This window comes from Nyctereutes procyonoides, unplaced genomic scaffold (genome assembly GCF_905146905.1).
Source record: "Nyctereutes procyonoides isolate TBG_1078 unplaced genomic scaffold, NYPRO_anot_genome, whole genome shotgun sequence".
NCBI lineage: Eukaryota > Metazoa > Chordata > Mammalia > Carnivora > Canidae > Nyctereutes > Nyctereutes procyonoides.
The window spans coordinates 38,624,774-38,639,776 of record NW_026575042.1 but is presented as its reverse complement, the minus strand read 5'-3'; the positions used below and the strand labels follow the sequence as shown (position 1 = coordinate 38,639,776).

At 34.6% G+C, this 15,003-nt stretch overlaps 1 protein-coding gene across 5 annotated transcripts in view; it reads left to right on the top strand.

Moving 5' to 3' along the window:
* The window catches only part of ATR (ATR serine/threonine kinase), a 95,804-nt gene that overhangs the window by 48,759 nt on the left and 32,042 nt on the right, over positions 1 to 15,003 (top strand). For all 5 annotated transcript variants that reach the window (XR_008663916.1, XM_055321192.1, XM_055321191.1 and 2 more), the window contains 5 exons: positions 4,526 to 4,641; positions 6,561 to 6,681; positions 8,234 to 8,371; positions 9,801 to 10,011; positions 12,730 to 12,908. Coding sequence is in view for 4 of the 5 variants with exons in the window: in XM_055321192.1 (XP_055177167.1) it covers positions 4,526 to 4,641; positions 6,561 to 6,681; positions 8,234 to 8,371; positions 9,801 to 10,011; positions 12,730 to 12,908 (765 nt within the window). In the remaining variant the exon portion in view is untranslated. The remainder of the gene's footprint in view (positions 1 to 4,525; positions 4,642 to 6,560; positions 6,682 to 8,233; positions 8,372 to 9,800; positions 10,012 to 12,729; positions 12,909 to 15,003) is intronic.

Sequence of the window (15,003 nt, the reverse complement as noted above, 5' to 3'; positions counted from 1 at the left end):
TTCTTTTGTGTTTAGTTTATCTTGAATAATTTTCTGTCAGTACATTGGTCTCTAATTCATTCTTTTCAATACCTTAATATTCGATATGGATGTACCATAATTTATATAAGAAATTTATTTAACACATTTAGGATGTTTCTATATTTTGCTTTTATAAGAATGTTTCAGGGAAGATATGCATATTTCTGAGCATTTGAGTAAAAATAGCAATGATATAAACATCTAGGAATTAAAATGTGTCTCAGAGCAAGTACAGAATTTACATTTGATAAATTTTATCAAAAAGTTTCATCAATTTATACTTCCTTGACAAACCTGCCTTTATCAAAATTTTAAATTTTTGTCAGTGTGACAGATGGAAAATAGTACCATTTTACTTTAATAGCATTTTTTTTCTTTAATAGCATTTAATTATGAGAAAAGTGTATCATCCTTTATATATTTATTGGGTTTTTTGGGTGAAATTTCTCTAGATTATCTTTGCTCATTTTTCTCTTGGTATAAGATTATTTTTTATTACTAGTTAAGATTTATTTGTATATAGTAGAAATTAACCCTTTGTCAATCATACATTTAATAAAAATTTTTCCAGTTTGGCTCCCTTTGCCCTTTTCATGGTATTTTTTTCAATCAAAATTTGTTTAAAAATTTTTTTTCTTTGTTTTGTTAGATGTTCAGGTCTGGAATTCATAGTGAGTGGCCTGAGTTTCATGTGTAAATTTGGAGGTATTCATTATAGAGATGGTATTTAAAATGGTGATCCTGGATAAGATGGTCAAGAGAGGAAGTACAGGTAAAAAGATTCTAGATTCTAGTAATTGAGCCCTGGACAGTGAGTGAGAAAAGAAGGGAACAAGTAAGAAAACTAAAAAGGAGCTGCCAGTAAGGTAGGAGAATGTGGTGCTCTGGAAGATAAGGAAGAGTCTTTAAGAGAGTGGAAGATCTTTTTTGCAGTGGGTTTGCCACCAGAACACAGGTGTTGTGAAAACCACCGTTAAACCTAAACCAAAATGGGAAAGGACAAGACTCACATCAACATTGTCATCATTGGACATGTAGATTCAGGCAAGTCTACCACTATTGGCCATCTGGTCTACAAATGTGGTGGGATCGACAAAAGAACTATCGAAAAATTTGAGAAGGAGGCTGCTGAGATGGGAAAAGGCTCCTTCAAGTATGCCTGGGTCTTGGATAAACTGAAAGCTGAATGTGAACGTGGTATCACCATTGATACCTATGGGAATTCGAGACCAGTAAGTATTATGTGACCATCATTGATGCCCCAAGACACAGAGATTTTATCAAAACATGATTACAGGCACATCTCAGGCTGACTGTGCTGTCCTGATTGTTGCTGCTGGTGTTGGTGAATTTGAAGCAGGTATTTCCAAGAATGGGCAGACCCTTGAGCATGCCCCAGTGGCTTACACAGTGGGTGTAAAACAACTAATTGTTGGTGTTAACAAAATGGATTCCACTGAACCACCCTACAGCCAGAAGAGATATGAGGAAATCATTAAGGGAGTCAGCACCTACAGTAAGAAAATTGGCTACAACCCCGACACAGTAGCATTTGTGCCAATTTCTGGTTGGATTGGTGACAACATGCTGGAGCCAAGTGCTAATATGCCTTGGTTCAAGGGATGGAAAGTCACCCGTAAAGATGGGAATGCCAGTGGAACCACACTGCTTGAAGCTCTGGATTGCATTCTGCCACCAACTCATCCAACTGATAAGCCCTTGTGTCTACCTCTCCAGGACGTCTACAAAATTGGTGGTATTGGTACTGTCCCAGTGAGTCGAGTGGAGACTGATGTTCTTAAGCCTGGCATGGTGGTCACCTTTGCTCCAGTCAATGTTACAACTGAAGTAAAGTCTGTTGAAATGCACCATGAAGCTTTGAGTGAGGCTCTTCCTGGGGACAATGTGGGCTTCAGTGTCAGGAATGTATCTGTCAAAGATGTTTGCCGTGGCAGGTGTCGCTGGTGACAGCAAAAATGACCCACCAATTGGGCAGTCCCGATAGCCCAGCAGTTTAGTGCCACCTGCAGCCCAGGATGTGATCCTGGGGATGCGGGATCGAGTCCCGTGTTGGGCTCCCTGCGTGGAGCCTGCTTCTCCCTCTGTCTCTGTCTCTCTCTCTGTCTGTCATGAATAAATAAATAAAATCTAAATAAAAAAAGACCCACCAATGAAAGCAGTTGGCTTCATGGTTCATGTGATTATTCTGAACCATCCAGGCCAAATCAGTGCTGGATATGCACCTGTGCTTAATTGTCACACAGCTCACATTGCTTGCAAGTTTGCTGAGCTGAAGGAGAAGATAGATCGTTATTCTGGAAAAAAGCTGGAAGATGGTCCCAAGTTCTCGAAATCTAGGGATGCTGCCATTGTTGTAATGGTTCCTCGCAAACCTATGTGTGTTGAGAGCTTCTCTGACTATTCTCCCCTGGGCCGTTTTTTTTTTTTTTTTTTTTTTTTTAATTTTTTATTTACTTATGATAGTCACAGAGAGAGAGAGAGAGAGAGGCAGAGACACAGGCAGAGGGAGAAGCAGGCTCCATGCACCGGGAGCCCGATGTGGGATTCGATCCCGGGTCTCCAGAATCGCGCCCTGGGCCAAAGGCAGGCGCCAAACCGCTGCGCCACCCAGGGATCCCTCCCCTGGGCCGTTTTGCTGTTCGTGACATGAGACAGACGGTTGCTGTGGGTGTCATCAAAGCAGTGGACAAGAAGGCAGCTGAAGCTGGCAAAATCACAAGTCTACCCAGAAAGCTCAGAAGGCTAAATGAATATTTTCCCCAATACCTGCCACCCTAGTCTTAATCAATGGTGGAAGAACGGTCTCAGAACTGTTTGTGTCAATTGGCCATTTAAGTTTAATAGTAAAAGACTGGTTAATGATAAGTAAAACCTTCAGAAGGAAAGGAGAATGTTTTGTGGACCATTTGTTTTTTTTTTTTTTTTTTTTGTGCATGCGTGGCAGTTTTGAGTTATTAATTTTTAAAATCAGCACTTTTTAATGGAAACAACTTGACCAAAAATCTGTCACATAATTTTGAGACCCATTAAAACAAAAGTTTAATGAGGAAAAAAAAAAAGAGTGGAAGAATAAAATAGTAGCTGGGAAGGAATGAGGAGTGAGGTTGGAGAAATAACAGTATGCTTATATTTTGCTTGAGAACAATTCAGCAGAGGGGAGAATGTGATAATGTAGGAAAGAATTGTTTTAATACTTTCAATAAGCAAAAAGATGTGGAATATAGTGTGCAAGTAGAGAGGTAGCCCTAATTAAAAACAGAAGCAATTCATCTGTTGTAAGACAAGAGAAAGCTATGTGCACTTATAACTGATAATGCCAGATTAAGTAGACGTGCATGGGAATTATGGAAGTCTCTTTGGATTGCTTCTGTTTTTTTAAATGAAATATGAAGGAAGGTCTACACTTGTAAGTGTATTAGTCTTTTTAAGAGTATAAATAGTCCCCCCCCCAAAAAAATAGAGAATTGTTGATTTACTTGATTAAGAGGGTTTTTGTTAGCTAGAGTGACTTTGCCAAACAGCAAAAAAAAGCTGACTTCAAAATCTTATTAATATTTTAAGTTTAAATGAAAATGAGTTCTGAATATTTGTATTTGAACTTTTTTGTTTTGTTTCTGAACTTTTCATATACTTCCTTAATTTTACTAAAAAATACTAAAAATAAGTATAAAATACATATTTTCCTAGACAGTGCTTATATTTATAAATATTAGGAGTATATGTATTGCATATGGTCGTTTTTCATGGAATTGGAAAGTAATAGGTGGTAGAAGATAGAATATCCTAACATATTTGTCTTGTTTTAGATATTGATATTAATAACAAAGATTTTTTTCTTCATTTATAAAATCTCAGTTGTTTTATTTCAGTAAAGTAAAATATATCCATTTTATTTCGAGGCTTGAGTAGTAAAATGGTCTTTAACATTTGCATTTTCTTTTGACAATTTTTTTTTAAAGTAAACTCTACTCTAATGTGGGGCTCAAACTCACAACTCTGAGATCAAGAGTTGCTATGTTCTACCCACTGAGCTAGCCAGGTGCCCATTCTTTTCACAAATTTAAACTCAGTATTTTATACCTAGAATTTGAGATATCTTGAATTTTTAAAACTGTTGGATTTGTAGTTGCGTTCATTAAAATCTAGAAAAGATCAAATTTAAAGAATTACACTGTACAAATACAGGTAATTCCACTTTTTCCTCCAAATAGCTCTTAAACTTATATTCCAGTACATATTATATGTGTAGAACACAAACTGCTTCAAGTACTGCCACAGCTTTGTGACCTTAATTAAGTAAGTAACGTAAATGATTTTAAACATTGAAATAGATGTCTTAAGCAGGTTTGCAGCTCCAAAATTTTATAATTCTGTTTTAACATTATTTTTGTAACTATTATGTATAGTTATACTATTATGCTGTTAAGCATAAAGATTTATCTGCTTCACTATAGATTTACAAATGTGAAATATGTATTTGTAGGAGTTACTTTCTATTTATGACTGCAGAGAGATGCAGACCGATGGTCCAGGTCACCAATTGTGGAGGAGATTTCCTGAGCATGTTCGGGAAATCCTGGAACCTCATCTAAATACTAGGTCTGTAAACGTATTAAAAACCATTTTTATAAAATTGTTTTTAACTTTATAAAATTAATGTTATTTTTTAAAAGATCTATTTATATTAGAGAGCATGTGCACAGAAGTGAGGTAAAGGGGCAGAGGGAGAGAGAATCTTCAAGCTAGTTCCCCACTCAGCATGGAGCCCGACCTGGGTCCCAGTCCTACAACCCATGAGACCATGACCAGAGCTAAAACCGAGAGTCAGACACTTAACCAACTGAGCCACCCAGGCACCCCATAAAATTAATGTTATTTTTTATATAATTTTTTAGTATTACACGTATTTTCAGTATGCCTAATATGTATTTTCCACTGTGATTTTGCCTATAATCTTGTCAAAATGAGAAAAGTACAGTCTGGTCATTGATTACATTGTATAATTTTAAGTATTTATATGAATTTATTGAAGCTAAAAGAATTGATTTTTTTTAATTCAGTTGTCAGTAATACTTTGAAAGAATCCACTTTAAATTGAATATGAGTTTAAGCTTTTGATAGGTATAATTAATATAGAAATTTAAGAGTCTAAAGCTAGTTTCAAAGCCATTAGCAACCTCATTTAGAGATTAGAGATTTTCAACCCTCTGACTTCTCCTCATGAAGATATTTTCTTCCTCTTTTGTTATAAAGTGTATTCTAACCTCTTGTTCAATTTTAATAATTTTGTTAAGGCTTATTGAAATCTAAAAAACTATAAATTATTTTTAGTTAGAAACTATAACTTAAAGTACCCTAGATTTCATGCTTATTAGATATGTGATGATGGATACATTACTTCTTTGAGCCTTGGTACAGTGTCTAGCCTTGTAGTAGATTCTTTATATAAGCCCTTAAGTATGCATACATATTTGCTAGATACCTCTTTATATTTAAAAACCTTTTAAATCGGGCAGCCTTGGTGGTGCAGCGGTTTAACACCGCCTTCAACCCAGGGTGTAATCCTGGAGTCCCAGGATCGTATCCCACGTCGGGCTCCTTGCATGGAGCCTGCTTCTCCTTCTGCCTGTGTCTCTGCCTCTCTCTCTCTCTGAATCTCTCATGAATAAATAAATAAAATCTTTTTTAAAAAAGAAAAAAACCTTTTAAATTTAAAATCTCTTATGTGTAAATACAGATGGATAGAGCTGAATTGGTCAATGGAGTGGGTAGAAAATATTAATAAGAGTTCTTGAAATGAAGGACATGAAGATCACGCTGGTTAAGGAAAGAGGTAATGAAAGGAAGGTATTACAGATCAGGAGAGTTTAACAGGGTTAAGGGACAGATCTCAGTGGTAGAGAGCTAATGTGTTAGCATAACTGGATGAAAGAACTAGAAATTTAGAAAGCTAAGACTATAGAGTAAGATATTTAAGTAGTTCATTTTGGAAGTGAAGTTTTTTTTGTAGTGGCAAGGGAGTCCTGATAGAAGTAAAAGAGAAAGTTGTTGAGAAGATTTGAGTCCATTGAAGTTACTCATGATGGTAAGAAATAGGGAATAAAGAAAACACAGAGATGTATTAAAGTTACCAGTGAGTTTAATAGGTGCCCATAATGAGAAATAGAGAATGGTATGCCTGAGTGGCTTGAACCTCAAAGGAACAAGTCTTTCTTACACAGATGGAGTTGGAAGGATTAGAAAAGAGCACTAAGGAAGAGGAGGAGGCAGACTCAAATCCTTTAAAATACTTGGGGTATGCAAGATTGACTTTCCACCCCACAAGGATATAGAAAAGGTAGTGCCTTTAACCATATTTCAGTAAAGGCAAGGCAGTAGTAGGGTAGTCACTGAAGGAGTTGATAAATTTTTTATATGTTTTATTCTAAAGGTCTTAAAAGATAGATATATATTTATGTATTTCTTTTTTTAATGTTTTTTAAATATATTTCTTAATAAATGAATTTTCAAAATTACAGATATAAGAGCTCTCAGAAGTCAACAGATTGGTCTGGAGTAAAGAAGCCAATTTACTTAAGTAAATTAGGTAATAACTTTGCAGAATGGTCAGCATCTTGGGCAGGTTATCTTATAACAAAGGTAAGAGAACTCTGTTCAGAATTAGTTAAATGAACAGAAATTCTAAAGGAAACCAGAACATCTATCTGAATGTATAACATAAATAGCAGGTATTGAAATATCTGTGCTGATAGTGACAGAAAATTTTGTAGAAAGTATTTGCTAATAACTTTCCTACTGCTTCTAGTTTCTGGGTGAGAGGGTAATTGTTTTATCAAGCAAGTCACTATGGTCTTTGCAAAATGTCTGTTACATTTTCATTGTGAAATGATACTATTTTAAAAAATGACAGTGCTTTTTCAAGTTTTTTTTACATAATAAAAAGATTTTTTATAAAATAAAAAGATAATATTATTGCTTTGTGGCTTCTTCTAAAAGAAAATACATTATCTGAACTTCCCCCAAAATAAAAATAAAGATTTTTATGAAATGAAAATTCATGAAAAAATAGAGGTATATTTCTGATGTTTTCCCAATAGGAGATTTTTACATGCCTGACAGTCAAAAATATTCTGTGTGTTCCAAGAAATCTTTAAGGCATATTTGAAATTTATAACTTTTGTTTTTAATTCATATTTCTGTTAGTGTTTAAAAATATTATTACAATAATTTTTATCTGATAATTTCGAGAAAGTTTCTCATGGTTGTTTTTTTTTTTTTTTTTTTTTTTGCTGGATTTTTAGAGGGGGCAGGCAGAAAGAGAGGGAGAGAAAGAACCTTAAGCAGGCTCTGTGCCGAGCACAGAGCCAGGTGCCCTGTGGGGCTAGATCTCATCAACCATGAGACCATGACCTGAGCCAAAATCAAGAATCAGATGTTTAACCAACTGAGTCACACAGGCATTCCAAGTTTCTTGTGTTTTTATGATTATACTAAAAATATGTGAAATGTAGAAGAATATCCTTAAGTTAATTACTTCCAAATCTGGAATCTTTAGTTTAGTTTTATTGTTGTTTTTTAAAGTGAAGTGTTTATATTTGAGAAGGAAAACAAATTTTTAAATTTTATTAAGAGAACAGTAATGTTGGAAAATCTAAGGTTAGATCATAACATAAAATTTTTTTTCATAACATAAAATTTGACTCTAATCCCAAGTAATTTGTTTCCTATTTTTTTCATTTTTCTATAGTTAATTACTGTTAATACTTATTAAATATGTGAGTCTTTTATTTAGTGTACTGGCCCAGAGCATACATTTTGTTTACTTTACTCATCTATGTGCTCTGGAGGTTAATACACTGAATTTAATGTTAGCTAAGTAAAATATACTGTACTTAGGGGTGCTGATCTGTAACAAAACATGATGCATCCAAAAAGTAAGGGGGGAAGGCTTTTTATGTTGAGGTGGTTGACATTGCCTTTAGGGGTCACAGCAGTTCAGGCATTTTAAGATATTTAGAGTGACCAGAGAGGTGTTTATCTGAAATCCTTTTTCCTGAGTGTTTGTGCCCCTCTCCATACAAGAATACCCATTCTGCAATGATCAATTATCTCCTGTGTGGTTTTTTGACATTAATCAGTAGAGTATAATGTATAAAATTACTTACTGTCCCTAAACCATTTGGGTTTACAGGTTCGGCATGATCTTGCCAGTAAAATCTTCACTTGCTGTAGCATTATGATGAAACATGATTTCAAGGTGACCATCTATCTTCTTCCACATATTCTAGTATATGTCTTGTTGGGTTGTAATCAAGAAGATCAGCAAGAGGTGAGAGATACCATATTATTAAGTTTCTGTTTGTCCAAACATTTGTCCACTAGTAATTAGTATTAGAAAAGCTACATGTTAGGGAATGTAGATCAGTGTATGGCTGGCTATGTATATACATGTCTAACTCTTAAAAATCTTTTTAACCCTTTATTCATCAAAGAATTATCCAATGCTTAGTGTAGAAAATTAGAAAGTATATATTATATATGCCCCAGTATACATAGAACTTTTTGAAATAGAGTGTATAAAAAATTACTGATAGTGGTTTTTCCTGCTGAGTAGTACTATGGATTAGGATAGGGGAAGGAGAATATTTTACTTTTTGTTTTATAATATTTTGTTAAGTTTAATTTTTTAATCACATACATGTAACACTTTTTAAAAAATGATTATTTTTTAAAGCTTTATTTATTTGAGAGAAAGAGAGGAAACGTGTTAGGAGGAAGCGCAGAGGGAGAGGATGCCTGACACAGGGCTGAATGCAGAGCCAACTCAGGGCTTGATCACACAATCCTGAGATCATGACCTGAGCAAAAATCAAGATATTGATTCTTTTTTTTTTTTTTTTTTAAATATTTTTTTAAATTTTTTTTGATTTTTATTTATTTATGATAGAGACAGACAGAGAGAGGCAGAGACATAGGCAGAGGGAGAAGCAGGCTCCATGCACCGGGAGCCTGATGTGGGATTCGATCCCGGGTCTTCAGGATCGCGCCCTGGGCCAAAGGCAGGCGCTAAACCGCTGCGCCACCCAGGGATCCCCAAGATATTGATTCTTAACCACCACTCAGGCACCCCCCAAAATGATTATTTTTTTAATAGCATAAATAACATATGCTAATGTTATGTAAATATTCAAATTGTACAAGTAAAAGTATATCCTATGACTACTGTTCCTGATCCCACATTCCCAGAGGTCATCACTGATATTAATTTGATGTGTATGTTTTCAGACCTTTTTTAATGCCATTGGTTCTGTTTAGGGTTTTTTTGTTTTTTTTTGTTTTTTTAAATGGTACAATGTAGGTATTGTTCGCAACTTCCCTGTTATTTTATTTACCAATATATATTTTTTGAGCCACCCTTTTTTTATTATTGCTGTATAATATCCTTCCATTTTATAATTGTACTATTATTTAACTATTGTCATAATAATTATTATTTCCATGGTTTTTGTTTTTACAATGCTATGGTAAGCATTATGGAGATTCTTATTTGTGAAAGCATTTGTGTATGTGTGTCTAGGATGTACTCCAAAAAATAGAACTATTGGGTTATATGGTATGTACATTTAAAATTTTATTAGACACTATGGAATCATCTATTCTGACTTAGAGTTGCCTTAGAATGCTTAATCTTATATGTCAGATAATAGCAAAATGATATTACATGACACATTATTAACCATAAAATGAGTTCTTCTTAGGTTTATGCAGAAATTATGGCAGTTCTAAAGCATGATGATCAGCATACCATAAGTACCCAAGACAGTGCATCTGATCTGTGTCAACTCAGTACACAGACTGTGTTCTCCATGCTTGACCATCTAACACAATGGGCAAGGCACAAATTTCAGGCACTGAATGCAGAGAAATTTCCACAAAGCAAATCAAACAGAGATAAGATAGACTCAGTAGGTGAGTCATAACTTGTGTTATTTTCTTCTCTTAATTATTAACCAGTTAGCTACTTCCTGTACCAATTCTGTAATTTAAGCATTAGCTTTTTAAAGACCTGTGTTTTCTTGCATATCTTTTTTCCCCCTTTTCACTGAGAAAAAGCAGAGAATTTATAGTCAGAAAACCTCTCTTTAAATTCTACTCCTACTACCTTAGGCAAGATAATGCCTAATTTTTCTTTGTATAATATGGGATTATTATTATCTCCCATAGAGGACTGAGGATTAAATGAAGTGATGAATATATACATTATAAAGTATGAAATAAGTGACTGATCCCTCGCTGCTAAACCATTTACTCCATGTCTTTTCAGTGTATTGTGTGTATTTATTGTGTGCCCTCTCAGTGCACTATGTGTATATATACATACATGTATGTATACATGTATATAGTTAAGTGTTTTTTTTATCCTTTTTCACTTATGAATACTCTTTGTAATCTTTATCCCATGTAAGTTTTAAATTTCAAAAGAGATGTTAAATTTCATGTCCTATTTTTTTTTTCTACTTTCTATTCATTTCATTCATAAATTTTATTTTTTTGTTTTTCCTGTCTCTGGTAGTGTTTGGCATCCAGCAGTCTTTCTAAATATGCTTAATACACGTTACTACATTACACCCTGCTATACCAAATATGTGTAGTTTTTTTTCCTGTGATAGTACAATTACCATTAAAGTGATGGAAAAGGGAATCTCGTTAGAGTTAAAAATGTCCTTCAGGATAGAAGCATTTGGCAAGAAGATTTATATTTATTCTGCTTCTGTATATCGCAGCTATTTTAATGGAAATTTTTCCCCCTAGACTTTGAGGCTAATTGAAAAAATTGACTGTTTAACAATCCTTAAAGAGACCTTTACTTTTGCAGTTCTCAGTTTGTGAGCCTCTCTCTCTTGTTCATATACACGAGGAAAGCACATACATTCCTGTTATTAAACGCAATAATTTACTTTTCTAAAAGTTTTTGGACTTGAAAGCAAATATCTGGGGGATTGTTTTTCTGAACACTATGACTAATTGTTAATATATTTTCCATTGATTTAACAATTTAATGTTTGTTCCTATTTCTGCATGTGTAAATGGTTGTATAAAACAAAATACATAAAAAAAAATACAGTCTCTCTTCAACCTCTATCACCATTCCTACTAACATTAACATTGCAAGGGAAATACTAGCTTTTAAGAATAACATTTGCGGGATCCCTGGGTGGCGCAGCGGTTTGGCGCCTGCCTTTGGCCCAGGGCGGGATCCTGGAGACTCCGGATTGAATCCCACATCGGGCTCCCGGTGCATGGAGCCTGCTTCTCCCTCTGCCTGTGTCTCTGCCTCTCTCTCTCTCTGTGTGTGTGTGTGACTATCATAAATAAATAAAAATTAAAAAAAAAATAAAAAAGAATAACATTTGCATTGGTTCAAAGGTACAATTTTTTTTTAAAGATTTTATTTATTTATTTGGGAAAGAGTGAGAGAGGGGGAGAGAGCACAGAAAGAGAGAGAGAAGTAGACTCCTCACTGAGCAGGAAGCCGGATGTGGGGCTCAATCCTAAGACCCTGGGATCATGACCTGATCCAAAGGCAGCTGCTTAACCAAATGAACCACTCAGCCACCCTCAAAGATACAATATTTTTAACATTTCTCATAATTTGAATGATCTACAAATTTTAATGGAATCAGGACTTATTTTAAATATATCTTGGATTTATCATCTTGATTATTTAAATTTTGAAGAAGCATTTCTATTTCTTATTTTCTATATACTGTTATGAATTGCTACTAAAATTTGTAAGTTTTAAATAAGAATTGTTAAACTAGACTATCTTTATTTTGAAGTTCCCAATTTATGTTTTTTCTTAGATTCTTGAAAAAAAATTACTCTGAAGTATTTGTGATTTTACTTCAAAGGCACTTTTACTTTGACTTTTCATTAAAACGGTTGATATTGTTTGTATGGCAACAGAGGAAAAAAATAGAATGTTAAAATCTAAACTTTAAAAACGTTGTTTCTATAAATTCTGCTTTTTCCCTGCTATTGTACTCTAGCAGTGTTTTTATAGTTACTGTTAATAAATAACTCATCTTTGTATCTTTTGTATCACCTTTATATCTTTCCAACATTTAGTTTCAAGTGTACTATATAGTGATTCAGTACTTCATACAACACTCAGAGCTCATCACAAGTGTACTTGTTTATCCCCATCACGTATTTCAGTCATCCTCTCACCTACTTCCCCTCTGGTAACCATCAGTTTGTTCTCTCTAGTTATGAGCCTGCTTCTTGGTTTGCCCTCCCTCTTTTATTCCCTGTTTGCTCTTTTTTGTTTCTTAAATTCCACATTTGAGTGAAATGATACAATATAATACAGATTTATATTTAATCCTCACAACAACGTTGTAAGGAAGGACAATATTAACATTTCCCTATTATATATGAAGAAACAGAAGCTCAAATAAGTTAAATATCTCCAAGTAAGGTAAGTAATAATGGTGGAATTAGAGCAAGAATCCTCTGAGCAATCCTCTGGTAGTTACATTCTTAGTGTGATTCTCTAATACATTTAGATTAATTTATTTAGTTCACTAAATTGAATTTAAAATAAATAAATTGGAATTTAAATTGATACTTTTAAAATTTCACATTATACATCTTTAATCACCCAATTATCTTTTTGTATTCTAGCATCTACGGCGGATTATGAAGACTATCAGAGTGTAACTCGTTTTCTAGACCTTATACCTCAGGATACCCTCGCAGTAGCTTCCTTTCGCTCCAAAGCGTACACACGAGCTGTAATGCATTTTGAATCATTTATTACAGAAAAGAAACAAAATATTCAAGAGCATCTTGGATTTTTACAGGTTTGAAATTAATACAGTAAATTTAATGATGCTTAATATTGCCAGTGTTTTATGTTTATATTCATTTTGTTGAGCATTTTATTGAGTTTTTTAGGTGTTCTGCTAGCTACTAGGTGGTTATTAGCACTTTAGAAGCTTACAGATTAGTGGGGAGAGTTAAACACCGATTTGGTGTAAAGTGATATATATGTGCCATGAGTAAAGACCCTTAAATTATCCTCTGTGTGGGGTAATGTGGGAGATGAGAGTAAGCAAAGGGTCAGTACTGGCTTCATGGAGACAATGAGTAAGTTGGTTCTTAAAGAATGGACAGTAGGTAATAAAAGGAGGTAAGATATTTCAAACAGAGGCATCCATATGGAGTTGGGAAAGAATATGGTATGTGCTAAAGAGTAAAGTGTCAGTTTGGGAATGGCAGAGGAAAGAGAAAGATTTGGGCAGAGGAAAGACACAACTTGTCCAAAATTCTTAGAGGATTTGAACCAGGGAAGTGCATGGTCAGAATGGTATTTTAACTAAATGACTATAGCAGTCATGGAGGGAGGGTTTGAAAGCTATGATGCAAGGGAAGCAGGCCATTGTTATTCTCATGAGAAATATGGGCCTGAATTTGAGGTGAGTGGGAAGGAGGATGTGCTGGTTGTAACAGGAATCAGGTATGACAGTGCTAATGAAATAATGGTTTAGGTGATAATATTTTAATTGTATAAGGAAGGTTAAAAAAGGAAAGGTAGGGCTAATACAGAGGGATTAAATAAGAGATCAAAATTGGTAACTTTTTTCAAGTCAAAAGCAAAAGGTAGTGAGAAACTGAGAAATTCATAGCTTATAGTCCTTTTTTTTTTTTTTTAAAGTTTTTATTACTCATCTAGGTAATTTCTTCACCCAGCATGGGTCTAAAACTCACAATCTTGAGATCAAGAATCTCATGATCTTTCTACTGAGCCAGCCGGGCACCCCAAAAGTGTGTAGTCTTTGGATGAATATTAGCCTTCCCCTGTCTTTATTTTTCTCCCTGGCTAGCTTGTGAGTCTGTTTTTCATTATTAAAATCATTCCTTTACAAAGATGTTCAGTTTCCTTGACTTTCTCCCTTATGCGATACTCACTTTGTAAAACACCATCCGTGGATAAACTCACCCATCTGCCTTGCCAGTGTCTGCATTTAAGCAGTTGAACATTGCTAGAGAAAAATCACATGGTGGGTTTTTAACTGCTTTTACTTTAAATTTATCATCTAAGACCTCAACAGTACTCTTTAACACTGCCTTCACTCCATCTGTGTTTCTCTAATAAGCCTATCTTCTGCTCTTCAATATGACTGTTTCTTCTCATTTCTCAGCTTCTTCTTCACTTACTCTCAACTAGTAATCTTGCTTCATCATCATTGAGAAAATGGAATCCAGATGTCCACCAAATTTAAAAATACACTGACTTCTGCACCATATCCTTTTTTCTTTTCTTCCTTTATTCCTAAGGATCGCTTTCTGTCAAAATTCAATCCTCCTGTGTTTTTGATTTTAATCCTTCAATATTCCTGCTTTTTTTAGTATTAATACTTTGTCTTCTTCATCCAGAGTATACAGACATGCTCAGGTATCTTCCATCTTAATTTTTCATAATTCCCTTGGTCTTATAGTCTCCTTCAGATACTACCCATCTCTCTGTTTCCCATTATAGCCAGTTTTAAAAGAACTGTTTATCCGGACGCCTGGGTGGCTCAGCCATTGAGTGTCTGCCTTCAGCTCAGGGCATGATCCTGGAGTTCTGGAATTGATTCCCACATCGGGCTCTCTGTGGGGAGCCTGCTTCTCCCTCTGCCTCTATCTCTGCCTCTCTCTCTCTCTCTCTCATGAATAAATAAATCTTAAAATATATAAATAAACAAACTACTTTGGTTTCTCTTCTCAGTTTCATTTTTTAGTTCTTTCTCTTTTGATATAGAAATACTCCAGTCTTCTTCCCAGGCCCTGTTTTCTTCCTTTTCTCTATTTTCCTAAATCATGTCCTTTTCCCCACCTTTAAAGAACATCTTTGTGCTAATTGCTGCCAAATTTTTGTCTTCAACCTAAATATATCCTTCAAACTCAGATTTG